Genomic DNA, 27,154 nt, shown 5'->3' with positions numbered 1-27,154 from the left:
ACAGTCTTTCAGCCTTCCTCACAACTGGGAGCCCTGATGAAGTAGGGTTCTATTTCCCAGCCATGCTGTTGTCTCTTTGCTATATCAAGCACTCATGAGTCTGGAATTAGATGACCTTTGTTGCTGTCTTGTAAATCTTATTATGACCAATGAATTACTTTTCTGTTTCTATAGGCCTTTGTAATATTACTCTTCCAAAACGTATGGCAATGCATAACGCTGTTCAGAGAATCAGACAAATGGAAGCCAATGCATTTGCAATGCTGAAACTTGATAGATTTTTGGCTGATGCAAAGTGGACAATGGCTGAAGAAGCAATTAAAATAGATTATCCTTATAAAGTGAGTATCTTTCAGTTAGTGTTAAATAAACATAACTTAGAAAGTGTGTAAAACCAAATGCAAGGTGGGCTCGTAGCCTGAGCTCACTTGTCCGTTTGCTTGCCCAGAACAGAGTCACCTATCATTTGCCATGCTAAGGCTTGTGCCTGCACTGTTCTTCAAAAGGAAGAGACGGGGTATGACACTTGTTGGGCCAACCTCAGGTCATGCTTAGTCATTCAATTCACCTGCTATGTCTTTGTTAAAAGAATTTGGCAGAAGTAGCAACCTGATTTCAAGTTATTCATCTGACAGCAAGGACTGAGACATAGAAGGTGCTGAACTAAATACTTCCAAGAAGGACCACAAATGTTGAGGAATCTCTCATTGCTTGTCTTAGCTCTTGTTTTTCCCTAGGTAAGGGTCCCAGCTGAGAAACAGGGCTCTAGCCTAGTGGGGATTTGTGTTAGGAACGAAGTCCACTTGAACATTTATTTATTTGTAAACATATTTGTAAACTGCAATTTTCTATAAATATCAAAGTGGTTCATAATAATTGTAACACAATAAAAACTACATAAAATGAAAGTAGATCACCAGCTAACTATTAAGAAAATGTTTTTCATCAATTATCTGCATAAGCCTGGTAGCAAAGAAAAGGTTTCAGCAAATGTTTGAAGGTTAAGCTAGAAGGTGCATGCACCCGTTCAATATCTAAGAAGCATAGGTCAGGTTTGAGTAATGGAAGGTCAGACACAGAAGTCTGGATAAGCAAGATCAGAAAGCAATAATACAGTCATACCTTGTGTTGTGTTAGGTTCATGTTGCATCTTTTCAGTTTGTGAACGCGGCAAACCCAGAAGTGTATACTTCGGGTTTCGCCGCGTGCATGTGCGTAGAAGCGTTCTGTGTGCTTCACATATGCGCAGAAGCGCTCTATCGCGCTCTGCACTTGCGCAGAAGTGCTGCTCTAGTTGTCGACTTTTCGGGGTGCGAACAGCACCCTGGAACGGATCGTGCCCGCAACTAGAGGTACCACTGTAATAATAAAGGTGTTTGGTTTTTTTTTAAAAGTACACAAGTGATAGCAGAACAAAACTATCTAAGAAGTCAGGGGCAGCATAATCACTTAACTAGGGGTTAACATAGGGGTGCTGGAATAAAAACATTTTCACCTGGTTTATAAACACTATTAAGGATGGAGCCAACAGATCTTCTGGGGCAGGGAGTTTCACAGGCTGGACACCACCACATAAATTCCCTCACACATCCCAACCAGCTGCACTTCTGATTATGTGGAAAAGTTGTCTCCAAACAATCAGAGTGGATAGGCAGAATCATGTGAGAGGAGACTGATGTGTTTCCTCACCATGCTGACATGATATTCTGGGATGCAATCAAGCCAAAGTTAGGCCCATTCTTTCAGCTCCTGTCTGGGGTGCAATCTCGCCCTCAGGATTGTGGGTGCCCGTTGCCACAACACAGATGTGTGAAGGGTGCCTCGCTGGCTGGTTGCGGAGGGCAGAGCTGAACTGATTCTCGGAGGCAATGCCGCTGCCACCTGCCGGCTTTTCTCATTGACTTTGTGGGTGCTCTGCCCCCACAATTACTGTATTATTCCGTGTATAAGACTAAAAAAATAAATGTGTATAAGACTAAAAAATAATGTCAAAAATTAGGAGGCATTCTTATAGAGTAGTATCTCTGGATGCGAACGGGATCCGTTCCGGAGCCCTGTTCGCATCCTGAAGCGAATGCGCATGCGCATGACGTCATTTTGATGGTCTGTGCATGCGCAAGTGACGAAACCCGAAAGTGACGTGCTCCGTTACTTCCGGGTCGCCGCAGCGCGCAACCCGAAAATACTCATCCCGAGGCTACTTTAACTTGAGGTATGACTGTACATGGGGCCATCTCTCCCCATTGTCTTAAATCTGTGTCCCCCAAAATAGGGGGCGTCTTATAGATGGAAAAATACGGTGTGTCCAGGCACCTATGGCCCCCTAGAGTTGTATTCTGTGACTCCTGTGTGTGATTTAAACCAAACTGGCCCTGCCACACAGTAGTGTGAATCAGTGACTTCAGGCAGCACCATGAGCAGGGTAGATAAGACAGGATTTTAGTGTGTGAATGCTGCAGCATTCTTTGTAAATTGTTGAGTCTACAGTAGAGTATAAAAGTGCTCAACGTCCATTGGATTGTGCCCAAAATTCTTAAATTAATTTAATATTACCCTTGGTTTGATACTGAGATTGTATATTCTGTTTTTCTTATCCCCCCTTGTGCAGTTAGATTCAGAAGAAGTTGATCAACTGATCAAATCACTTAGGTGTCCAGAATGTGATGCCAATGTTACATTTGAAGGAAGTTCTCAACAAATTGCTGACATAATGGAAGAAGCCAGATTGCGTCTTTTAACGGCACAAATAGTTCGTACTTTTAATTCTATTGGCCTTTTATTGATGTAATTTCAGGATTATAATTACTTAACAATATAATTGAGCATTTTATGGTGGTTCAGAACGAAAAGTCCCAATTCTATAGAACATTTGAATCTTAAAGTATATGTTTTACTGTGAATTCAAAATACATTGTCTCTAGTGTGGTCCATAGCTATTAAAAATACAATATTAAGTGTCCACATAATTAAGGTAGAGAGATCTTTTTATCTGTCTTTTATAACTACCTCTTTATTCCTAGGAAATAGTTCATTGTTAATCTGAGAATTAGTTCTAATGTTGGGCATTTCCCCCCAAAAGTTTTATTGGAAGCCACTCTTTGCTGTAGGATGCCTAATCAGAATAATTTAGTGTGTTGACTACTCCGTACCTGCCTACCCCACATTTCTTACTTGTGATCAAACCAGTTAAAGCAGGGCTCCTCAAACTAAGGCCTGCGGGCTGGATTTAGCCCGCCAGTTTCCTTGACCCAGGCGCCCGGCAACTGCAGAACCCACCACTGTTTAACAGTGGCAGACTCCCTGACGAGGCAGGCAGCACAAGGATGGATGAGGTGGTGCGGCTCCGGGAGGCCCCCTGGCTTGGCACACCCGCATCCAGCGGTGCGGGCAAGGTGAACATGCAGGGAGGGCAGGCTGCATGGCTCCGGGTGCTCTTATAGAGGCGCTGTGCTGCCTCCGCGTGCGAGTGCCTGCCTGGGTGGCATCTGCGGGGCTCCTGCCCACGCCTCCAATCGCCAGCATCAACGCTGCCCTGATTTCCTGATGTGCCCAAACTGGTGCAAGGCAGGTTCTTGGGCACCCACACCGCCGCCTGCACACCGAGGAGCCGTGCGCACCCCGCACCTCTGTGCAGTAAGTTGCACCTTGCCCAGCGGCGCTGGGTGGTGGCATGGGAGCGGGAGGAGATCCACGTGAGGAAAGGTCTGGATGATGCAGGATTGTCCCACATTTCAGTGTGGTCCCAATAAAGGCATGGCCCAGAAATGGGGATCCTAACCATGTCTACTCGGAAGTAAGTCCCATTGCTGAGTAAGTGCCTGTAGGATTGCAGCCCTCAAATTTTTAAAATGTATTTTTAATCTTTTGTTGGAAGCCGCTCAGAGTGACAGGGGAAACTCTTTTCACTTTTTTTTTTTTTTTAAAGGGCAGTTTCATCTGTCTAGTGTGAGGTGTTCCTACCACTACTGCTCACTTTGCAAAGTTTTAAATGCTGCAAATCCCACTGGGAGTGATAGAACTTGATGTGCCATCACACTTTAAGAATTGCAGAGAAAAAGTGTGGGAGTGGCTATGTGTTTGCTATACAAATCCCCCTTTATGAGGTAGTGCTACAGCCCTTGAACCACAGTATAAGGAATCTGCAGGACACATATTCTGATAGGCACATGGATTGAGCAGGTGTGGATGAGATTAGTCCACTTTGGACTCTTGAGTTTGACAGAATCAATCCACTTCTTTGTTTTCTTATGTAGCATGGGATCTTTATAAGTGGCACAATCCTACAAAAATCTACTGAGGAAGTAGTCCCACAAGTCAAGTGCATAATGCTGCCTGAAAAATCAGTTGTCGCCTGAGATTATCACACTGTGTACTGCAGACCATTTTCAAACCAAAATGTAATAGTGTTGTATCTTATTACAGTGTTGTAAAATGCTTAGGCCCGATATTGGATTTTTCTGCATTGCTAAATCATACAATCAGCATTTCACATTTGAAGATAGGGACGTGGTTGTAACAGTCCCTTTCCAATATGAAGGATTAATGCCTGCACTCTGTCCACCTCACCCCACTCTATTGCACACACTGTTACATATCACTGAAAGTTTTTTCACCTGCTGTATAGTATCAGTTTGCCCACTCTGATTTAAAGTATAAGGTGTTGGGTTGGGTTTTTTTTGCTTTTGCCAGTGATTAGTATCAGACTAGGATGGGGAGAAAGGATCAAACTGGGTGTCTTTGGGCCAGTCACTATTGTTCATCCTAACGTACCTCACAGGGGTGATGTGAGGATAAAAATGAGATGGTGTATGCCTCCTTTAGCTTTTTAAGGTGGAAAGGTAGAATCAGTGCTGTTTTTCTAGAAAAAAGAGTGCTGGAACTCACCACGAACGCCTCCCTTGTTCTTTTATAATGCCAATGGTGCCTACCTGAGAGGTGCCGGAAGTGAGTTCCGGCTGAAAAAAAGCCCCGAGTGGAATATATATTTAATTACATAAATCCCAATCCTCCATCAGAGTCAAGAAAGGCTGAAGCTCTGGAAGGGTAATGATTACCTCCCACATTGAAATACTTTTGAAGTCTGTTTCTTGGATTAGAAATCTAGGAATGTTCTGTTCAAAGCATTGGTTGCAGCCAGAATGTACTTCAAGCCTTTGTGGAAGTTGTGGTTTAATAGAAGGGAGGGATCTCTGGACCTCCACATGTTGGATTTCAGTTCCCAACATCATCCCTGACCATTGGCCACAGGTTCCCCACTCCTCCTATAGAAGTTCAGGTCCAAGCAGAACCTTGGACAGTTGCAAATGGCATTCAGGCTCACACATGTATGGCCAACTCAAATGTTGCTTCAGCGGTGGTTTAGAGTTCCCTGAGGCTTAAATAGGGATGCTGCTCAGAGTAATTAGCTCCACCATCACCCTGAAAAATGGCTTTTGTAATTAAATAAGTTTTTCCTCAGTTGAGCTGGGAATTAGTTCTTATGGTGCCATGGAGACTGACTCTGTTGCTGCTTTCAAGATGAAAGCATAAGGTTAGTGTTACATCTCAGGAGGTTCACATGTGCTGTGGAGTGAGAGTGGGATCACTGAGGATACATGCTGAGGACAATTTCTTCCCTCTACTCTGGCTCCTCAGAGTCTCTGGGCTCACTCGCTGAATGAGGTGAGTTTCAACCTGATATCATGACTAGGAAATCTTAGAAAATGTCTACTCTTCATCAGTGCTGGTACCAGAGGGGTGCAGAACAAACACACATAAACTGCAACCAAATCATAAAATTAACAAGATATGCTAACAAACAAAGCAGCTAAAAACAACATCAGGATAATAATCACCTTACATAACCTACAAATAAGTAAGTCTTAACCTAGTGCCGAAATGATGACAGTTCACAGATAGAGTGCCGTCTCTATTCCCGCATCACCATAAAGTGAGCTTCCCTTAGTGATAGAAAATTGAGACTAGCATCGTCCAAAAATATTAGTAGTACATGAATAGGGAGAGGTGCTTCTTTAGTTATGGACTAGTATGAGAAATGCATAAATTGAAAACTCGTATCTGACAATGCATCAAGTGATGATAATAATAATAATAATCTGCGTGTGGGAATAATGTTTTGTGCAGAATGCACAAAAGATATACATTTCCTACAAAAAAGACACAAAACTTTGGATTCCTGAGTATGCTAAAGCTATCCAATATTAGAAGCGCTGGGGAAGGCAGCTGTCTTTAAAAAAACAAAAAACAAACCACAGGTTTAGTTACAGGTAGGTAGCCGTGTTGGTCTGCCACAGTCGAAACAAAATAAAAAATAAAAAAATTCCTTCCAGTAGCACCTTAGAGACCAACTAAGTTTGTTATTGGTATGAGCTTTCGTGTGCATGCACACTTCTTAGGGTTGTTGTTTTTTTGTTTAAACCACAGGTTGCATGTGGGGAAAATGTGAAGTACTACATAAAGAACTTCCATGTAACCTCAGTGTTTTTAATAGAGCTAATTAACAGTTTAATTAGCATGCAGAGGCAGATAGATAGCTATGTTGTTCAGTAGGTAGATAATGCATGTTGCTGAAGAAAACAACAGTTATTTCATTCAGTATATGCATTATTTTTTTCAAAATATAGGCCAGTTATCAGAAGCAATACAACAGTGGAATGCTGAACCAAGATGCTGCCCAAACATTAATAGGTGCAGCAGAAAGCTATGTTGATATTGAAGGAAAGTAAGTGCTGTATTTTAAAGAAAGAAAAAGATAAGTGCTGTATGATTTTTAATGTTATTGTTACAGACATCCCACCAACCACCTGAATGAAGATCACACACTACTGATGGTTCATGGAACACAGTTTGGGAACCACTGGCCTTAGAACACAAGTTCATAACCTAATAATGCAATCTTAAGTACATAGGGAAACGTTTAGTGAGAATTGCCTGAGAGTCCAGTGGAAGTGCTTATCTGGTGTCTGGACTCAATAAAGAACTGGATGATGACTTGTAAACTGAAGCTCAACCCTGACAAGATGGAGGTCCGGTTGGCATTTCTATTAGAGCAACTGAGACAGAGTCCTGTGGTAATTGCCACACGTTGAACCAATGACAGGGCTGTGGTTATGACTGCCCACTTTGCAGCACTTAGCCCACTTTGCACTCTGGCTTGCTGAGCCTGCACAGATTGATTGTTCACTTTGGCTGTGACTGCATGTTTTGAGCCCTGGGTTGCCTTTGCCTTCTGAGTACTGTCTGCAGCCTTTGGGGCTGGGCAATTTCATGTCAGGCAAGACATATTTGTACAAGCATTAAAAAAATATGCTCCAAACACCTGAAAAAAATGGAGGAGAGTAGAGTTGCCTTAGTTGAGTTGCTTTAAAAGAATGAAAACATATATTCGTTAACTAAAGCAGTCTTAGCCACTTGCCAAAATACCTTCAGCTGGCATGCAAAAAAATTGGGTCATCCAGCAATTCATTAATGGCATTTATGTGATCAACTAAGAGCAATGGAACCCTAATTCCTTTAGTCTCTGGTGAATCTCCTCGATACCTGATCAGCCCCACCCCCGGAATCTTCAACTGGGGGAAGCCAGCTCTCCCTTGTATCACATCCCTAAAATTCCCGTACACAGAGGGGAATTTGATCATCAGCTCACTAGAATTTGTCAACAGATTAGAAAGGTAGGACAAGAGCTGAGAATTGGGCCCGTCTCACCAGGATGGTTTCTTGGGAGCCTGGGACATTCCTTGTGAGGGAGATTCCTTGGTCCTAACTAGGGATGACAGAGAGATTTGATTGAGTTATAATTTCTGACCTGAACTTTCTGAAACACCACCGTCCTTCAAAATTGACACTTCTCCAAATATGCAGTATACTTTGGTCAAGTAATGTGTGCAAAAATACATAATGCTGTGGTTAAATTTGCATAAAAATGCATATCTGGAGGGAGGAAATAACATAAAAAGGCAATGTCTTACAGCATATTGCTTTGCAAAAGAGTGTATATTGGGCAGAATTGATTGATTTCCCTTTTTGGTGTGAAATTGGATTAGGTCCCTCTTTCAGGGATCCCATAGGCAACTGGCTGAACCTTGTGAAAACGGGATGCTGAACTGACCTTACCTTCGTATGGTCATTATTTTCCTTCTCCACTGATTTTGTATCTTTCTGTTATTTAAAAGTGAAGTTTTGTAAGCAACCTTGATCATTTTTTCCTGAAGAGCAGGCTTCTAAGGAAACATTCAGGATTGCATTGTTAATTTTTATTTTTTTTAATGAAGCAGCTGTCTTGATATCTGTATTCTCAAATTCACTCTATGATAATGTAAGTTGAGATATCTTTAGGATTTTACTATTTTCTTACTATTAGCTTCTCTTCTCAATTACCTTGTCTTAAATATTTTAGGTTTATGAATATTCATGAAGTAAAGACCTATTGGGAAAGCAAAGGAGTGCTGGTAAAGTTGAAGAAATTGCTATCTGATTGGGTTTACAGCGTGAAAGAGGAAACATTTAAGGCACCAAAGTTAGTGTTTATTAATGTTTGCTAAAATATGGTTGATAGAAAAGGTAGTGTGCTTACACAGTAAAATTATACAGACATACATACTCATTTGCTAAGATTAGTAATCAAAATATTGAGCATAGATGTTGAGGTTTGCTGGGGTTTGGCCACAAGGAATCAAGTTTCCAGTTCTGTGGAGAGCTGACTGTTGGTCTAGAGGTGAGAAGTTCAGTTCCAGGCAGTTAATCAAGTCCCAAAATGACAAGCAGAGTTCTGAAGGACCAAAAGCAAGTAATAGCAAGTTCCAAAATCAGCAAGTAAGATCAGAGAGCTAAGGCTTGCAAATAATCAGTGCGAAAGCCAGCTGTGTAGGGAAGGGAGGAGAGGCACATTATTCAAAGTGAAGAGCAAGCTCTGAAGCTTGGATTTTATAAGGCAAGGGCGTGCTAAAGTCTGATGGTGGTGCTTATATTGTAACCCTGATAGATACCTTTGGATGCACAGTTCAGGTTGCAGGAATGCAGCCGTAGTGGCACAGGAGGTTAGGCTCGGGAGGTGGGGGCGGCGTGCCTGAGTGCTGGGAGCCCTGAGTCTAGATTTCTCTTGACAGTGGTTCATATCCCTGGGTGTGCAGGTGGAGATCAGTATAGAGCTCAATTGAGTCTTCTTTCCAGCCAGTGTTCTGGCCCAGTTCTGAGCATAGGAGCTGTCAGCATTCTCCACTGACTCCCTACTCTTTAGTCAGGGAAAGGGGGCTGAGGCTGAGGAGACATTGATGACAGTGATGGGTAGAAGATTGGATGCAGAATTCTACTTTTGGCTTTGCCAGCATCACGTTTCTTTGGAGCAAGGTCAGTGTTGGCAAGAAAGAAAAGAATACAAGTGTGTTGTTGTACTGTTCTTCCTCTGATACCTCTGGATACCCCCTTGTTTGAGAAGTGAGTGAGTATCTCAAACAGCCCTTACAATTATGTATAGTTCTGTTGGGAAACCCCTCATTTCCAATGGGGAGGGGTGCCCAGTTTTAGGAAAGGAAGAGGAGCAGGACTCTTTTGCACACTTTTTCGTTCTTCTCATTTAGCTTCACAAGACTCCTTAGCACCTCTAGTTGTTGCTAGATTCCTGCCTGTCTATAGGTCTTATCATACATTTTTAAATAGTCTAATTACCCATGTATGGTATGAACAAGTAAATATAATGTAGTGGTCAGAATTTTCTAAATGATTTGGTAACTAATCAAAGCTCAAAATTTTATTCTCCTCCCTCCCCAGAAACAAGTTTTTAAGAATGTGCCACCATATGGTATTCATGGATGAATTTGAATATATAAGTACCATGATGACATTTTTGAACTGTGTTCCTATCGGTCTTCACTTTATACCAAAGTATTCTTCAACATTTATTCTAGAACTAAAAGTGTGCAACTACTATTATCTGGCTTTGTATATATTGGAAGCATTATTTAAGGTACTGGATATTCAAAGTATTGCAATATTTGTATTAACTGTATTTTTAATTATTGACTTTGTTGTTGTTGTTTAGTCGTTTAGTCGTGTCCGGCTCTTCGTGACCCCATGGACCAGAGCACGCCAGGCACTTCTGTCTTCCACTGCCTCCCACAGTTTGGTCAGACTCATGCTTGTAGCTTCGACAACACTATCCAACCATCTCGTCCTCTGTTGTCCCCTTCTCCTTGTGCCCTCCATCTTTCCCAACATCAGGGTCTTTTCCAGGGAGTCTTCTCTTCTCATGAGGTGGCCAAAGTATTGGAGCCTCAGCTTCACGATCTGTCCTTCCAGTGGACATATAATCATTATTGACTTACATTTTTACAATATGGAATTTGAATTTACTTGACCAACAGTGTGAAATTGAAACTCTTGTTTCTTGGAAATATCACACCCTGCTCCTTCTTTTTCTTCAGTTAATGTTCTGATTCTTGCTGTGGCTTAAAAGAAACAACTATAGCTGTGTTGACTGAGAGTTGATCCCGCTCCTCTCTTGATCACCTCCTGCAAGATCACGGAGATGTCTGTGTATGAGGAGACCTCCATATTGACAGTCCCTTTTCCCATACACTCGAGTTGTGTGCAAAGCTGCCTGTGAACATTATTGCAGTCGGTGGAGCTCACGCCCTCCCCATTAATTCTATTTGGTTAGGTTTATAGAATTGTGTTGTGTCTATGCTTTATGTTTGAAAACTTAGGAATAACTTTCCTCTGCTGTTGCCTCTACAGCAACTTAGAGAAGTACATAAAGGTTAATCGTAGACCTATTCTCCATGACCCCTTTTAAGGTGGTCTAAGGTTGTGGCCATCTCAAAATGTTGTGGCAGTGAATACCGTACATTAATGTGGAGAGCACATCAGTGCTAGGTGAGACCAGAAGTCTACCATCCTGTTTCCCACAGTGGCCAACCTTGTGAACTTGTGCAGGGCCTGAAGATACTAGGCTCTCCCATTGTTGCTTCCCACCAGTAACTGGTACTGGTACTGGTTTCTATTCACCTGGTTTGGAGAGATTTTTTTGAAGCCCTTGTAAGTTCTCTGGGGGTTTCATTATGCTGAATAATTTAGCGTATTGCAAATTTGTCCACATCATGACTTATTCCATGTCTTTTTTGAACCAATTAAAAACACCAGTCCCCAATACAGAACGTTTTGAGGCTCCTCTTCTTACTACTAGTAATTGTTTTTATTATGTAAGGTGCTTTGGGAGCCCTGTGAATTGAGGAGTAAAATGCTTAATACACACAATGTTTGATGTCAATTAAATATTTGTTTTAAACAGGCTTTTGCAATGGGGAGGACCTACATCTTTTACCACTGGAACCAGTTTGATCTTATAATCATAGTAGTGGGAGTTGTAGATGTCATGATTATTAACCTCTTTAAAACACTCAGTACAACGTATCATATGATTAATACTATCAGGATATTTCGGTTTATTCGTGTTTTAAGAATTCTGCGGCTCTTTAAGGTAAAAAAATTTGATAATTCTTTCAGTAATGTGTTATGCTTTGTTAGTAGAAAACTATATTTTCTTCTGTGGTTCAGGAATTGGGTATTTTTTTTGGGGGGGGGGGAAGAACCTTCTGTTGACGGACAGGACTTGTAGAAAAAATTACATCGTTGGGAGGGGCTTTTCCTCAATTCCTATGAATGACTTCACTCAATTCCTAAGCTGCCTTGAGTCCATGTCAGGAAAAAAGGCAGGGTATAAATAAATATAATAATAATAATTCCCAGAACAATGCTGCTTTGCTAGAATGCATCAGGCACTTGTCATGAGTTGTAGCTGAGCGTTTGTGACATTGTTTAAAAGCAGCTTATTGAATTTGTGGAAGATACGGTCCTATGGTCCTGGCTGGGTAATGTTAAAGGAGCTGTAATGGTGTGGTATGACCATTAACTGTGCAATACATGATATATGTCTATTTTAATACATTATGTATTTCAGCTTGTGATACCTAGAACGATTTATTTATTGGACAAGCAAATAAACAGACAGCTCACTTTCCGGTATGATATCGCTAAAGGATATGTTCAAGGTGAAGAAGATACAAATTGTTTAATTGGACAGATTGCTGGCCATGAGAGAGTTTATCAAGTGAGTACATAACTTCACATTTTAAGCAGAAAATTACATCACTTGTGATATCATTCCTTAAAGCAGAGATGAGGAACCTGTGGAACCAGATGGACTACAGCTTCCATCATACCTACCCATTGGCCATACTGACTGGGGTGGTGGAGTGCAACAATATCTGAAGAGCCACAGGTTCCCATTTCCTGCTTTAAAGAGTCAATAATATATTTTGAGAAGAACTCTTCACAAGGGGATTACATACTATTTTGTATTTGTAAAAAGCTCAGAGCACACGGAAGTAGTTCAGGCTAGAAGAATCTAAAAATAAATAAATGAATGTAACAAGATCAAGATAAGAGAACTGAACCTTAACGAAACAGCTTAGTTTCCGTCAAGCAACCACATTAATTTTAAGTACCATAGGATGATGCCCTCGGAAGTAGTAGAGAGGACAGCCCCAAATAATGTGGAGCTGCTCAAAACTAAAGAAATGAATATTTTCCATTTAAATGCCCTTTTCCAAAGTCAAAGAAAAAATGGCTCCCTCCAATGGAACTCAGTTCAGATATAACACTTAGTTGTTAGGAAATGGGAATCATGCCACAGATTTCTCCCCTCCCCATATCTCACTGAAATGAACCAGCATTGCCTGGTAAGTATTGTAAACCATGATTTGTATTCTAGCTGGAATCTGCTTTATAGTTGTCTTTATTTTAAGTGCTTTAAGCATTTAGGTTGTGGGCAAGAATAAAATCATACTTTAAAAATAAGTACAGAAATACATATGTACTATTAAAAATTGGTATAATTATTCATTAGTGGCTATAGATATGTAATTACCTTTCAAGGAAACTCGAGTTCTGCTTAACATAAGGTGTATTTTCTCCCTTTTTACAGGAAATACATAGAATATTGGAAATGAACAAACAAGAGGCTATGAAAGAGTTAGGTAGGAATTTAATGAGGTATACAGTGGTGCCTCGGGTTACAGACGCTTCAGGTTACAGACTCTGCTAACCCAGAAATAGTACCTCGGGTTAAGAGCTTTGCTTCAGGATGAAAACAGAAATCGTGCTCCGGCGGCGCAGCGGCAACAGGAGGCCCCATTAGCTAAAGTGGTGTTTCAGGTTAAGAACAGTTTCAGGTTAAGGACAGACCTCCAGAACGAATTAAGTTCTTAGCCCGAGGTACCACTGTACATACAAATTGTTCTGGATAGTTCTTGAGAAATAAGTTATACTTATTTATACTTATTTAATTCCAATTTCCAAAACTTTTATAAAATTCTGAGGAAAATTTAAAGTCCTAAGATACTGTATTTATTATTAAGACTGCTCCTGCTCCTCTTGAATTCAGGAAACAGGCAGGTTTTTTTGGAAATGGGGTTACTTACAGCATAAGTAAACAGCAAAGGGGATTGATCATACAGTATTTTCAGGCAAGAAATGTTTGATCCCAACTCAACTGAAAGAAAATTGTTTAGGTAACTAATATTTTAATTTGTTTTAGGGTTAATGCAGCGTGATTATCCAGAGATTGTCACAGGTGTGAAAACCAAACAAGCAGTCCAAACAGTGCTAAACACAGCTTCTGAAACTCTAAAGTTTATGATATCGGGAGGAATTGTTGACAAAACTGAAGGTGCTGAACTACATAAGGTAATTTTAAAAATCCACACCTATGTATATATCTGTGCCTAACTATTACCTGTATCACCGTATCTTTCATTAGTAGATTAATGTCCTACTTTTTGACTAGAGTCTCCAAAGCAGCTAGGAAAACCCTCCTCGAGCACTGCTAAAACAGCCCACTGGTGCAGGAGCTGCAACAAAAGTTCCTTTCCACAGTGCAGTTGCTGTAAGTTGACTCCGTTGCAATTGGCACAGGACTGACTGTGTATGCATGTGTATACAACTTACACGTATATTATGAGAAAGCAGAAAGTAGCAGTGAAAAACAAGTCAGGCAGAGTATACTTCTACATTACAAAATACACAGTTGAGATCAAAATGGAGTCAGGGCTCAGGACTAGCATCCTCTCCCATCAGCTACATGACAAAGTAAAAAGACTGAGCTCTGAGCATGGAGGAGGTAGTAAGGATTATTTCCCCATTGTTACTTTTCTTGCTAGGGCAAGCAAAGGATGTGACCTCACAGAATGCCCTCTCTAGGAATTTACAGGGGGGAACTCCATGTATCTTAACCCTTTGCTTACTTAGCAACACATGACGTTTTATTTTCGCTGCAATCATTTCCCATAGTATCTCTACCTACTGGACTAGTTTCTGTAGATTGTAAGATTACTTTTCTTCTTTAGATGATTCTAATTAAAAAACAACAGCTTGCAACACTTCCATCTACAATTGCACCTCCTACTGCACAAGAACTTCTGCGTAATGTAATTTGGCTACAGAATGACAAAAAACAGGTAGAATACATTCAGGTAAGCATTGTCGTAAAACATATTTCTATGCTTAAAAATAGTCTATGTCTTATTTATACAAGGCCCCAAGAATGTAGATCCTTCATTCCATGGGAGATTTCAGATCCTGCTCCACTCATCAGGAGCTACCTGGCCGACTGGCCAGCCAGCCTTTCATCCATGCATTGAATTTGTCATCTGAATATGATCTGTGATCTCAGAATCCAAGGCTCGTCAGCCCACTCTTATTACTCTTATTGCACAATTACTACTCCTTGATTTTGATGTGTAATATTTTTCATTTGTCCGGTGCAGTCAGATTGTACACAGAGAGAGCTTATACATTCAGATTCAAAGGAATGTAATGCATCATTATGTGTGTCAACCAACATTTATTTCCAAAACCCATCCCTATTCATTGCTTTCTACAACCTCACCTCCCATCTTCTGAAAACGGTTGCTGCTTTAACAAAAAAGAATATCAGTTTTTCTTCATTCTCACTTCCTGTGATACCTTGGCCTTACAAAGATAGAGTATCTTCATGTGAGATGACCACTTTTTCTATTTTTCCCATTGGAATCTCCTACCCTGACCATTGTGCTTGGAGCTCCTGTCCCCACCCATCTCTCATGAATGTGTGATTTTCTTATTTACTCCCTGTGTTTGACTATGTGTTTGGAACCCTGCCCTGGGATAAGGGGAGCTGTTTTTGAGGGGTGATTTTTGAATGGGTTACATGACACCCTTCTCCAATGTCTCATCTTATCAAAATGACAACCTTCTGGTGATGTTTTTTGTTTTGTTTTAAAATGCTTATAATTTTTTATGCATATTTGTGTATACTGTGTAATTTGTTCCTGAGTTTTTCACTTATATAAATATGTCAGCATTTCTGTTTAACCTTTAATCAATGTGAACATTTTGTAGGCTTTGTATTTCAATTATCTATTTGTTATTTGACATTTTAATGAATAATGATGAATAGGATTTCAAGATGTCTAACTTTCTGAACCCAAATGTTGGTTAATTTTTCACTGCCTCAAACCAGATACTGTTGTCTCTCTCAAGTGTTATGTTTCCATTTCTCAAAACATCTTTGTTGTAGATTTGCAAACTTTTGATCAGTTTCCTATAGATTGGAAAACACAATGAATGACTACTATTAATGACATTTACAAGTTATGCATTTCGAGACACACCATAAAACTACCATGCACATTTAAACTGTCTCTTTTACATATCTCACCTTTATGTTACATAGTCAAAATACTTTTAAACCTTTTATACTAAGATATAATAGATATCAAATCAGTATTCCATTTGTTTATTTAAAACTTTTTAAATAAATTGAATGTATATTTGCTGATTCTTCAGATATTATCTGCCCATTATCTTTCTGCCACATATCTATAAAGTATCTTACACTGCAGTCTACTTATTATAAAATGTTGCTGTAAATAGTACTCCATTGCTGTCCTCCCAAAGTAAGTTTTCAGAAATATCTTAAGAAATCTTAAAATATTTATATCCCCTCATTTTGTTGGCATACTTAATAATGTACTGTGTGTCTTATGCTCTGTAATACTTTCTATACCATGTTCATTTATTTGCTATTTTCAGAGAAAAGCAACAATTCTTTATTATGATTATGGAGATATGATATGTGAGGAAGGTGAATTACCACAAGGAATCCATTTAATTGTATCAGGAATGATAAAGGTAAATGATAGTTATAGACAAAATACCTGAGCAAGATAAATAACTGGCAAGAAAATAGGGACATCACAATGGTGGAGAAAATTATACTGAATATAATTTATAACTTTTTACTGCAAGTCTTTAGCACACTTTTCTTGACTTTAACTTTTTATAGAGATATATATGGTCACGACTGTTATTTTTTTATCTGCTTTTGCAGCTGTAACATAAATAGCACCTTTTTGTCACTTTCACCACCAACCTATAAACCTGTAAATGGATTATGTGGGGAAATCAATTGTCCACATCCAGTTTTTCCTCATGAGGGAAATACCACACAGGTTGAAATATTCAAGTTGCTACGTTCATATGAGTAAGATTTTCCTTTCATCTATTGCCCAAATATAAAGCTTTATATCCTTGCTGTCACCAACAGGGAAAGGGAGGAATTGCCTGGCAAATGCTCCTGTACATTTATTTGAGGCTGTGAAACTCCTCAGACATTATTTCTCTTGTTGGCTATGTGTAAAAAGTCCCAATTCTTAGGAGTCCTTTTGGACTATCACAGTCACAAATCAGAAAAGGGTTTCTCCCTTTCTTTTCTCAGACGCATAAGAACATAAGAAGAGCCTGCTGAATCAGGTTGACAGCACATCTAGTACAGCATCCTGTTCTCACAGTGGTCAAACAATTGCCTGTGGGAAGCCAGCAAGCAGGATTTGAGCACAAGAGCACTCTCCTCTCCTGCAGTTTCCAGCAACTGGTGTACAGAAACATTGCTGCCTCCAGCTGTGAAGGCAGAGCATAGCCACCATGGCTCACCGTGACTAGTAGCCATCAGTAGCCCTGTCCTCCATGAATTTGTCTCATTCTTTTTTAAAGCCAACCAGTTGGGTGGTTATCTTTGCCGCCTAAGGGAGTGAGTTTAGTTTAGCTATGTACTGCATGAAGAAGTACTTCCTTTTATGTGTCCCGAGTTTTCCAACATTCAGCTTCATTGTATATCCACAAGTTCTCATGTTAGGAAAGAGGGAGAAAAACTTTTCTCTATTCACTTTATCCATGGTCCTAGATTCAGGTAGGTAGCCGTGTTGGTCTGACGCAGTAGAAATATATACATAAAAAATTAAAAAATTGTCCAGTAGCACCTTAGAGACCAACTAAGTTTGTTCTTGGTATGAGCTTTCGTGTGCATGCACACGTAAACTCATACCATGAACAAACTTAGTCTCTAAGGTGCTACTGGACAATTTAAAAAAATATATATTTCCACTTTATCCATGCCATGCATAATTTTATAAACCTCTATCATGTCACCTCTTACTCTCCATTTCTCTAAACTAGACAGTCACGAATGTTGCATCCTTTCTTGGCATGGCAATTTGTAGTCGCTTACATGAAAGGCCTCTTCTTCTTTCCTCTCCTTTCCCTTTTCCAACTCCTATACTGGCAAGGACAAATTTTATTTTAATTTAAATGCAGCTGCTGTGCAAAAATGTTTCTCTGCAAATGAGCTGTTTATAAAATAAAAAGACCACAAACTGGTGGGAAAAGGCAGGCTCCATCATTTCCTTTGGAGTGATGGAAATAAAACGAAAGTAGTGGATGTGGCAACAGAAGGCACTAAGCAAAATGTCACCACCACAGATCTAAAAAAAGCCCATCCATAAAATGTGGTTCAATGCATCCACAGTTGAATAATGTGCAATTTTATTTTGGATTTTATCCCCATACCAGATTATCTGCAGATTGGGAAAATCCAAATTTAGCAGGGGGGAAATGTGGGCTGATACTTGGATGAGAAGTTTGGCTTGTGGCCATTGCAAAAAAATAAAAAATAAAATAAAACCACAAACAGCTTCAAATCTAAACTCCGATGTAGATGAACGCATTAACTGGCTACAGTGATCCATGCTCTTATCACCTACCTGAATTATTTAAAATTCATTTACGTTTTGGTTTCTTTGAGGAAACCATTTCCCCCCATACATTATGTGCCTTCTCATGCACTTCATTGAACATCAGATCCTGCTCTGTGTCCCTCTGCTAATTGAAGTTCGGCGGCTGGACACAATGAACAAGGTCTTTTCAGTTGTTCTGATTCTTTGCAATGAGCTCTGAGCAGCCATAGGAATGCATCCTTATTTCTAGTTGTATGAATTTAGACAGAGATGAGCCCAATACCATTTTTGCCTGATCATCCCTCTTTCTCCAGTTTTTGCCCCAATTCTCATGGTATGTCTTACATTGCTCCCTGTCCCAGCCCTTACAAGCTTCACAGATTCCTCTGGCCTCTTCTGAGCTTGAACAGATACTTCATGTTGTAATTCAACCTTTTACCTAGTGGCCTTCTCAGCTGTCCCTTCCTGTTGCTCCTGTTAAAAAAAATAATCAGTCATATAGGAAGAGAAATAGCTTTGAATAGGATTTTTTAAAAACTGTTTAAATCCCCAGAATACTGAAGCTGCATTAAAATCTGTGTTTCCATTCCCAAACCTCATGTATTTTTGGAAACAACCAGTGATGTCTGCCTGCTTGTACAATGGCACTTCCAGTTTCTCCGCTTCCGCTCCCCACTCCTGGTCATCCCGGAAATCTGTACCAGAGTGTCCCACAGTTCTCTGAAGCAGATTTTGGGAGCACACGGGGAAAGAGAGAAGCGAGTGGGTCCCTTGCATGAGTGACTGTCCACTTGCACCATGTTGGATCTCAGTAAATATAAAAAACTATTTTGGCATATAAACAGCAGACGAGTCAATATGGAGCTTAACATCCTGTTATATTTCAAAGTATCTTTTATTGTGGCTAAACAATGATCAGAATTGTTACCTCGTCTTTATATGCTAATTTAACTATACCACAGTGATCGACATATGTTTATTGCATGAAAAAGTGGAACATGTGCGCGCACACAACTTATATTAAATCTTCACAGGCTTTTCTTTTTTGCTTTCCTCTCCTCCTAATTGTCATAATGTCTTGGCTTAAGTAATGATACCAATTTTGTCTCCCCCTCATATACAGCTTTCAGATAAAAAGGACAAAATACCTTAGTTCACCTCAGCAGGAAAAAAATAGTAAAATAACAGTAAATTACTTTTAGACTTTCATCACCTAATTTTTTGCTTTGCCTAGAGAAGTCTTTTTCCTCCTCAGCTTTTCTGAATTTATAATAATAAAGAAGGTTATGATTAATTTGCAGATAAAGTAACCTTTCTACAAATGTACCCTACTCAATAAATGAACAAGCTGCTTACATTAATTAAAGTAATGTCATCCTGTGCCCAAATTGCTTGTGCTAATAAGGCAAATTGGCAACAGCAAGCATTAAGCGTGATTAGTCATATGTATCTAATGTCATCACCAGTGCCTATAATTGTCTGCATAGAGAGAATTTCACATCTGTTTTAAATCATTTGTATGGTCTCTGAAAATGATGTTCATTCCTGTATTACATGAAATACATTCTTCAGATCTTGTGTTGCATCATAAAATTGGTTCATAATTTAAAACACAAATTACTGGATACTGAAATGGATAGTACTTTTATTTAGACCTATAGCCTGCTAAATGCTCAGGAATTCCAAATAGGTAGTAACTTTATAAAATAAGATCAGTGAGACAAGAGTTAAGAAATTCAGCTATATGTGAACTATATGCTTATCCCAAGCCTGCCAGACCCCATAGGGAAATTGTCAGTAGTAGTGGTAAAAGTGCCATCAGCTGTGGTGCTGAAGGAGGTATTCTCTTTTTTATACAGTGGTACCTCGGGTTACAGACACTTCAGGTTACAGACTCCGCTAAACCAGAAATAGTAGTGTTGTTATTTAGTCGTTTAGTCGTGTCCGACCCTTCATGACCCCATGGACCAGAGCATGCCAGGCACTCCTGTCTTCCACTGCCTCTTGCAGTTTGGTCAAACTCATGTTTGTAGCTTTGAGAACACTGTCCAACCATCTCGTCCTCTGTCGTCCCCTTCTTCTTGTGCCCTCCATCTTTCCCAACATCAGGGTCTTTTCCAGGGAGTCTTCTCATGAGGTGGCCAAAGTATTGGAGCCTCAGCTTCACGATCTGTTCTTCCAGTGAGCACTCAGGGCTGATTTCCTTAAGAATGGAGAGGTTTGATCTTCTTGCAGTCCATGGGACTCTCAAGAGTCTCCTCCAGCACCATAATTCAAAAGCATCAATTCTTCGGCGATCAGCCCTCTTTATGGTCCAGCTCTCACTTCCATACATCACCACTGGCAAAACCATGGCTTTAACTATACGGACCTTTGTTGGCAAGGTAATGTCTCTGCTTTTTAAGATGCTGTCTAGCTTTGCCATCGCCTTTCTCCCAAGGAGCAGGCATCTTTTAATTTCGTGACTGCTGTCACCATCTGCAGTGATCATGGAGCCCAAGAAAGTAAAATCTCTCACTGCCTCCATTCCTTCCCCTTCTATTTGCCAGGAGGTGATGGGCCCAGTGGCCATGATCTTCGTTTTTTTGATGTTGAGTTTCAGACCATATTTTGCGCTCGCTTCTTTCACCCTCATTAAAAGGTTCTTTAATTCCTCCTCACTTTCTGCCATCAAGGTTGTGTCATCTGCATATCTGAGGTTGTTGATATTTCTTCCGGCGTTCTTAATTCCGGCTTGGGATTCATCCAGCCCAGCCTTTCACATGATGAATTTTGTAGAAATAGTACCTTGGGTTAAGAATTTGCTTCAGAATGAGAACAGAAATTGCGCAGTGGCGGGATTCATCCAGCCCAGCCTTTCGCATGATGAATTCTGTAGAAATAGTACCTTGGGTTAAGAACTTTGCTTCAGAATGAGAACAGAAATTGCGCAGTGGCGGCGTGGCAGCAGTGGGAGGCCCCATTAGCTAAAGTGGTGCTTCAGGTTAAGAACAGTTTCAGAACGGACCTCTGGAACAAATTAAGTTCTTAACCTGAGGTACCACTGTACATCATTGCTTAACAGGTTGTAGTGCTTGGAAACAGTAAAGAGCACTCCAATCTGCTAGCAGTAGTTTTGCACAAGAGAGAGACATGCCTTTGCAGGGCAGTAGAGTAAATGAAAATTGGAGACGTGTTAGCCCCTTAAAAGAAAATTTACTCTGCTAGATCTCAGACATATAGATCCAGTTTGTTTCATGCTAGCTACGTTTAAAGTTTGCATGGTCTTTAACATTTTAAAAAAATAATTGAGTGCTCAATCTTGCCAAATCTCATGCACCAGTTTTGCTTTCTCTATTAAGATTTTTTAAAAAAACCAATTTGATTAAAGGGTGCAACTCCATCTCTCAGACACCTAAGTAAAAAAGAAAGACAGACACCCTAGCCAGAACATCTCCTAAGTGCAGAGCTGAATTACTTCACTGAGGAAGATCCTTCTGGACGTGGATACAAAGCCTGACGTTAAAGAACAGAATTTGGGGTGTAGAGGTTGGAAAACAGTAGAAAAGTCAGGAAATTAGGTATGCCCATATCTGTTCACAGTGTCCATTTCAAATTTTGTGTGGGAGGCCAGTGCACAAAGAGCTTGGACGACTTCGGTGCATTGTGCACATGTATATACAGAAAATCAACGTATTTTAAAAATAGAACTGGAAACTAGGGGAAATACAAACATTTTCAGTCAGCCAACCCAGAAGTCTCCCAAATGGTCACACCTCCCCCTCTGATTCATAGTGGGCAGCCATGTTGAAGTCCAACATGTTGAAGTCCAACACTTTACCTATTTTTAAGGTCTTTGGCAGGACCCCTACTCTCTATGGAGGTACAGATATCACTGCTGCTGAGGAAGACCTGCAGTGTGAGGAACGGTTGACTCAGCTCAAATCTTCCTACTTTCTGCAGTCCAGAGATACACCACAATGATGGTCTTATGGCCCTAGCATAACCTAATTCTGGAATTGGAGCAGGAGGGTCATGTCCCTTCTGTTAAGCACAAGATCTCCGATCATAAGAAGGAGCTAAAGAATTTAGCCAAAAGTATGAAAGCCACCATTTGATAGCAAGCAGAACATGTTTCAGAGATGGCTAGCTGGTGTTACGAATGTATCTACATATTTGTTTAAATGGTGCAAGAAATGTGAATCTTGACATGGTCAGCATTTGCATGTAGTTGCATTTGTGTGAGAAGAGAAATAATGATGTATTTATTATTTTTAAGTAAACTTCAATGAGTTCCTTTTGAACACAGTATGACTTCCCTCAGCATTAACATGTATTTTTTGAAAATTGCAATAAATATATTAAAAAAAAGCATTAACATGTATAGAATTGCAGTCTTAGTATTGTACTTTTCTGAAAATGTAGCAAGTATAGATTTTGAAAGTTATTACTGGAACAAGGGGTGGAATTCAGGCAATCTTCCCATCAGTGTAAGGATTTCTCCTTGTGTGATGTAACATCCTCCTCTCCATCCCCTTCACCCCTCAACTCTGCTCTAGTGTCTAGCTCCAATTCCAAAATCCCTCTGGAGCAGATCTGCGTACAGCAAGGGGTGAGAGCAGGGAAATCCCATTGGGTATGCAGAAGTAGTTTTGCCTGTGCAATTATTCAGTTGAAAGCTGCCAAAGATCTACAGCAGATCTTACTTTTTTTCTATCTGAGATTAAATATTGTTTTCCTTCCTTTAAAAATTGTTTACTAGCTTTCTGGTTCCATTCCTCGTTATGGAGTTAGCAAAGAAGCTTTTAAAGAAATCCGTGCACGTCTTCCAGTCACTTCCTATACAGACTACCTGGTTGCTGGGGCTATAATAGGAGAACTCAACTGCCTGACGAAGCAAGAAATGGAGTATGGAGTTACATGTGAAACTGCTGTGCAGGTTGGAGAATTCTGCTTTCCAATACGTTACATGAAATTCATTTTGCTTAATAATTGGCAATAGATTTAAACTAGAGCAGAAGTGAAATTCTGTGTATTAGTGAAACCTATTTTTTTACATTTTAATCCAGTTTTGAATTTGGGAATTCTTACAAATTTTGTCTTACAGCATGAGAACATAACCAGCATTCACTTCTCACTGTGCGATAATTCTTAAGAAATTGAATTTAAATACAGAAATGTCTCTTTCCCCTTAGGAATATATAATTTAAATAAACTGAACCAAGAATTTTAATTATGCAGAATTTATCTTCACTCTAATTCTTTCTTAGAATGTAGCACTCAAAATGTTTGGAAATATGCCAACACCGTTGCTTTGATTAAAGGTTATCATTTCTCATTTTCTTGTTTTATTTTTTCAGACATGTTTTATCTCTATAGATGATTTGCTAGAAGCTTTTGATAAGTTTTTGGAACCCCCCTCCCTAGAATATAAAATATGGCTGAAACTTGCTCTTGATATTGCTCTCAGAACTTTCAAGGAAAACCTTCCTAACCAGGTAGGCACATGTGTTCTTGCATGTGTAATATGTAATACATCTGTGTTGTTTGCAGTCACACACAAAAAAAACCGTATAGAAATCTACATCTTAAATTTATGTGAGACAATTAGGCATATTTAACTGGTCAGTATTTTACCAATTTTGCAGTGAGTGGCTCCTCCCATTAAAATCAGGCAAAGCCATAGTGAGGGTGAATTTTGGAGAATGCGTAGAACAGGCATAGGCAAACTCTGCTCACCAGATGTTTTGGGCCTACAACTCCCATCATCCCTAACTAACAGGACCAGTGGTCAGGGATGATGGGAGTTGTAGTCCCAAAACATCTGGAGGGCTGAGTTTGCCTATGCCTGGCGTAGAAGGTGAACACGATGCTGTTGGACAGAAGCCCCCAGAGGAACCTTCTGGACCACTAAGACCTATAGGGCCAGACCCCAGACTCGAGAGGAACCTTCCCTGAGCCTGAAGAACCAAAAGCTTCATTCACAGTGTACACCGTCAATCCAGCAGTGTAAGGAGTGCACCAGGAGGGAGGCTGTGAATCAGAGGAGTGTCCCCCTTCAGGTCAGAGGGTTCACCCTCTTAAGGTGCTGAAGTTTTCTGCAAGGGGTGGAGTCCACTCCCAGTCTTCATTGGAACATGTTGCTCACTTGGATCTATCTGTGGTCCAGCAACCTTTTTATTCTCACAACTCTGAAATAGATTGGGCGGAGATACTCTACTGGCCAAAGGTCATCCTCAGTGAGCTTCATGACTGAATGGGGATTTGAACCTATTGTCTCCCCAGTTCTATTCTATACTAGATTATCTAGAGGAGTTAGACCATGACTAGACTTTAATTAATTCATAACTTGCTTATGGTTGTTGGAATACTAGAAAAAAGCATAACTTCAATCAACTATGGAGTTTGAACTGAAATGTTCATTGGCATTAAAATGTCTAAAACTGACATACAATAAAGGGAAAGTAAAATGGAGTATGTGATTTTTGTTGTTGTCTTGGATTAAATAATTGGGTTAATAGAATGGCACACCAAGGTTGTTACACATAGTAGATAACTAACTAAATTGTTGTTACAGCTGAAATGGTGTAATCAAGGTTGTGTAGGGGTGTGGATTTGTTTGCTCGTCATTTTAGATTGTCTGACTGGATTGTTGTGTAAAACTTCCATTTTAAACTTTGTTAATAAAAGTGGTCTAAACCACTGAGCCTCTTGGGTTTGCCAATCAGAATGTAGGCAGTTCGAATCCCCACGACGGGGTGAGCTTCTGTTGCTTGTTCCCAGCTCCTGCCAACCTAGTAGTTCGAAAGCACGCCAAAAAGTGCAAGTAGATAAAGGTAAACAGCGTTTCCATGCACTGCTCTGGTTTCGCTGTTCCGTTGTGACAGAAGCGGCTTAGTCATGCTGGCCACATGACTTGGAAAAACTGGCTGCAGACAAATGCCCACTCCCATGGCCTCTAAAGCGAGATGAGCGCCGCAACCCCAGAGTCGTCTGTGACTGGACTTAACTATCAGGGGTCCTTTACCTTTACCTTTTTAATAAAAGCATAATGAGGGGATAACTAAGTAGAATACATTCAAAACTATTAACTTGAAAACTAACTGCTTATGCTGGGCAATCTTTTACATAATTTACTTGCTTAGCGAACAGGCCAAGGAAATAATGAAGGTAAGTACACATACCTCCATTTACCAAGTCATATTGTCATATGCAACAGTATAAAACAGAAAGCCTAACAGCACCACTAAATAAAATGTAAATATAGACTTACCAATGCTAGACTGATTTTCTTTGAGCTATTTAAAGTTTAATCCACGATACTCATATCATATTTCAACTTCTATAAACAACTGCAGAAACTGTATCATATGACTTTTCATTGTAGGACTGGAATTACAAGATGTGTGTGCAACTTTCCAATATTTATTTGCTGGATGTACCAAACCACACCAAATGTGACATTTTTGATGGGAGTATGGATGAGGTCATTCTTGTACACGGAACTGTTCTAGATTGTCAACTAGGGCAGCGTTACTATGCGCCATTTCTTTTACCTAAAACCTGCCATCAGGTAAGGATGTTTCCCTCTAACTAATTCATAGTATATCTTCAGCACTGGAAAGAGGGGGAAGAAGAGGAAAAGAGTAGTCTTTGGTGTTTCCAAGTATTTTTAAAAACAAAACAAAATGGTCACCAGAGCTGTTCTATTTTAGTGTTACATTGGGACAGTTGTTGGCTTGTACGGAATGAAATAAATAAAATAAATAAATAAATAAACACACACACCCCAATTCAGGAAACAGCTTGGATAAGGAACTTGTGTCACTGTTATCAGTTATATCATGGATATCTTTGAATGAATGTTCACAACATGTGTTAAACCACAATCCATAGATTGCCTCTCATTGCAACATTAACAGCATGCAGGTAAGCAAGTTTCTGCAACCGCATCCTTAGCTGTTTCTGGTACATAGAAATGTGCTTCCTGCCACTTGATAGTAGCCACAGCTACTTTGTAGTGTGTTCTAGGGTTTGACTCTGCATGCAAAAATGCATGCTGTTGTAAACATAGTTAGATTGGGGGCATAATGTTTTCTGTGATTTTCTAAAATATAAGGCAAAGGTAAAGGACCCCTGACAGTTAAGTCCAGTCACAAATGACTCTGGGGTTGCAGTGCTCATCTTGCTTTACTGGCCAAGGGAGCCGGCATTTGTCCGCAGACAGTTTTTCCAGGTCATGTGGCCAGCATGACTAAGCCGCATCTGGCGAAACCAGAGCAGTGCACGGAAATGCTGTTTACCTTCCCGCCGGAGCGGTACCTATTTATCAACTTGCACTTTTTGGCGTGCTTTTGAGCTGCTAGGTGGGCAGGAGCCGGGACTGAGCAACGGGGCTCACCCTGTCACGGGGATTCAAACCGCCGACCTTCTGATCAGCAAGCCCAAGAGGCTGAGTTGTTTAGACCACAGCGACACCTTGTCTGTAAAACACAGCAGTGGTATTTCCTGAAGGGAAAACATCTGGACCCCCACAACTTGAAAACCATTGCACACAAAAATTAACAGCTGTACATGTATTTGTCTTGGAAGACAATAAAATTTGTAAGAAAAGAAAAAAACACTTTCACACCCGAAATTAAAATCCCTAGACCTTCTCCACCTTTATTAATGCAGATTTTCTACTGCTGGGGAAATTAATAGATGTGAAAATGCCAAAGCCTATTTCAAAGTGGAAATTTTTTGAATTTGTTTCTGACATGTTATGTGTCATTTATTGAGTTGAGGGCTTCTCTCCTGTCAATGCCCCTCAGTTCTGGTTTGTCACTGCTGAGCACATCTCAGCCATTTTATTTCCAGGAACAGCCATGAGAAGATTGTTGCTGTGCCTTTCTCTGGCAACTGGAGGGATAGCATCAGTCAGGGAAGCTTGTGTGACAAAAATTTTACTTATCCACACACAAGAGGAAGTCATTAGCAGATTCAGAGGAAACTCAGGGTTTACAGAAGTACAAAAAAAGGCTTTAGACCAAAATCCTAATTGGGGGAAAATCATAAAATCATTCATGAGA

General features: G+C 40.1%; 1 protein-coding gene across 3 annotated transcripts in view; it reads left to right on the top strand.

The window, feature by feature from the left end:
• Nucleotides 1-27,154, top strand: part of LOC114600005 (solute carrier family 9 member C1-like) — a 53,518-nt gene that overhangs the window by 23,604 nt on the left and 2,760 nt on the right. For all 3 annotated transcript variants that reach the window (XM_028735813.2, XM_077931969.1, XM_077931973.1), the window contains 14 exons: nt 175-341; nt 2,609-2,749; nt 6,624-6,721; nt 8,396-8,515; nt 9,766-9,961; nt 11,285-11,473; nt 11,954-12,103; nt 12,980-13,031; nt 13,592-13,740; nt 14,400-14,525; nt 16,126-16,224; nt 22,846-23,022; nt 23,444-23,581; nt 25,471-25,656. In XM_028735813.2, the coding sequence (XP_028591646.2) occupies nt 175-341; nt 2,609-2,749; nt 6,624-6,721; nt 8,396-8,515; nt 9,766-9,961; nt 11,285-11,473; nt 11,954-12,103; nt 12,980-13,031; nt 13,592-13,740; nt 14,400-14,525; nt 16,126-16,224; nt 22,846-23,022; nt 23,444-23,581; nt 25,471-25,656 (1,988 nt within the window). The remainder of the gene's footprint in view (nt 1-174; nt 342-2,608; nt 2,750-6,623; nt 6,722-8,395; nt 8,516-9,765; nt 9,962-11,284; nt 11,474-11,953; nt 12,104-12,979; nt 13,032-13,591; nt 13,741-14,399; nt 14,526-16,125; nt 16,225-22,845; nt 23,023-23,443; nt 23,582-25,470; nt 25,657-27,154) is intronic.

The sequence above is a fragment of the Podarcis muralis genome, chromosome 1, assembly GCF_964188315.1.
Source record: "Podarcis muralis chromosome 1, rPodMur119.hap1.1, whole genome shotgun sequence".
Classification (NCBI taxonomy): Eukaryota; Metazoa; Chordata; class Lepidosauria; order Squamata; family Lacertidae; genus Podarcis; species Podarcis muralis.
Note: the sequence above shows the minus strand (reverse complement) of the source record. Positions and strands in the feature narration are given on the sequence as shown.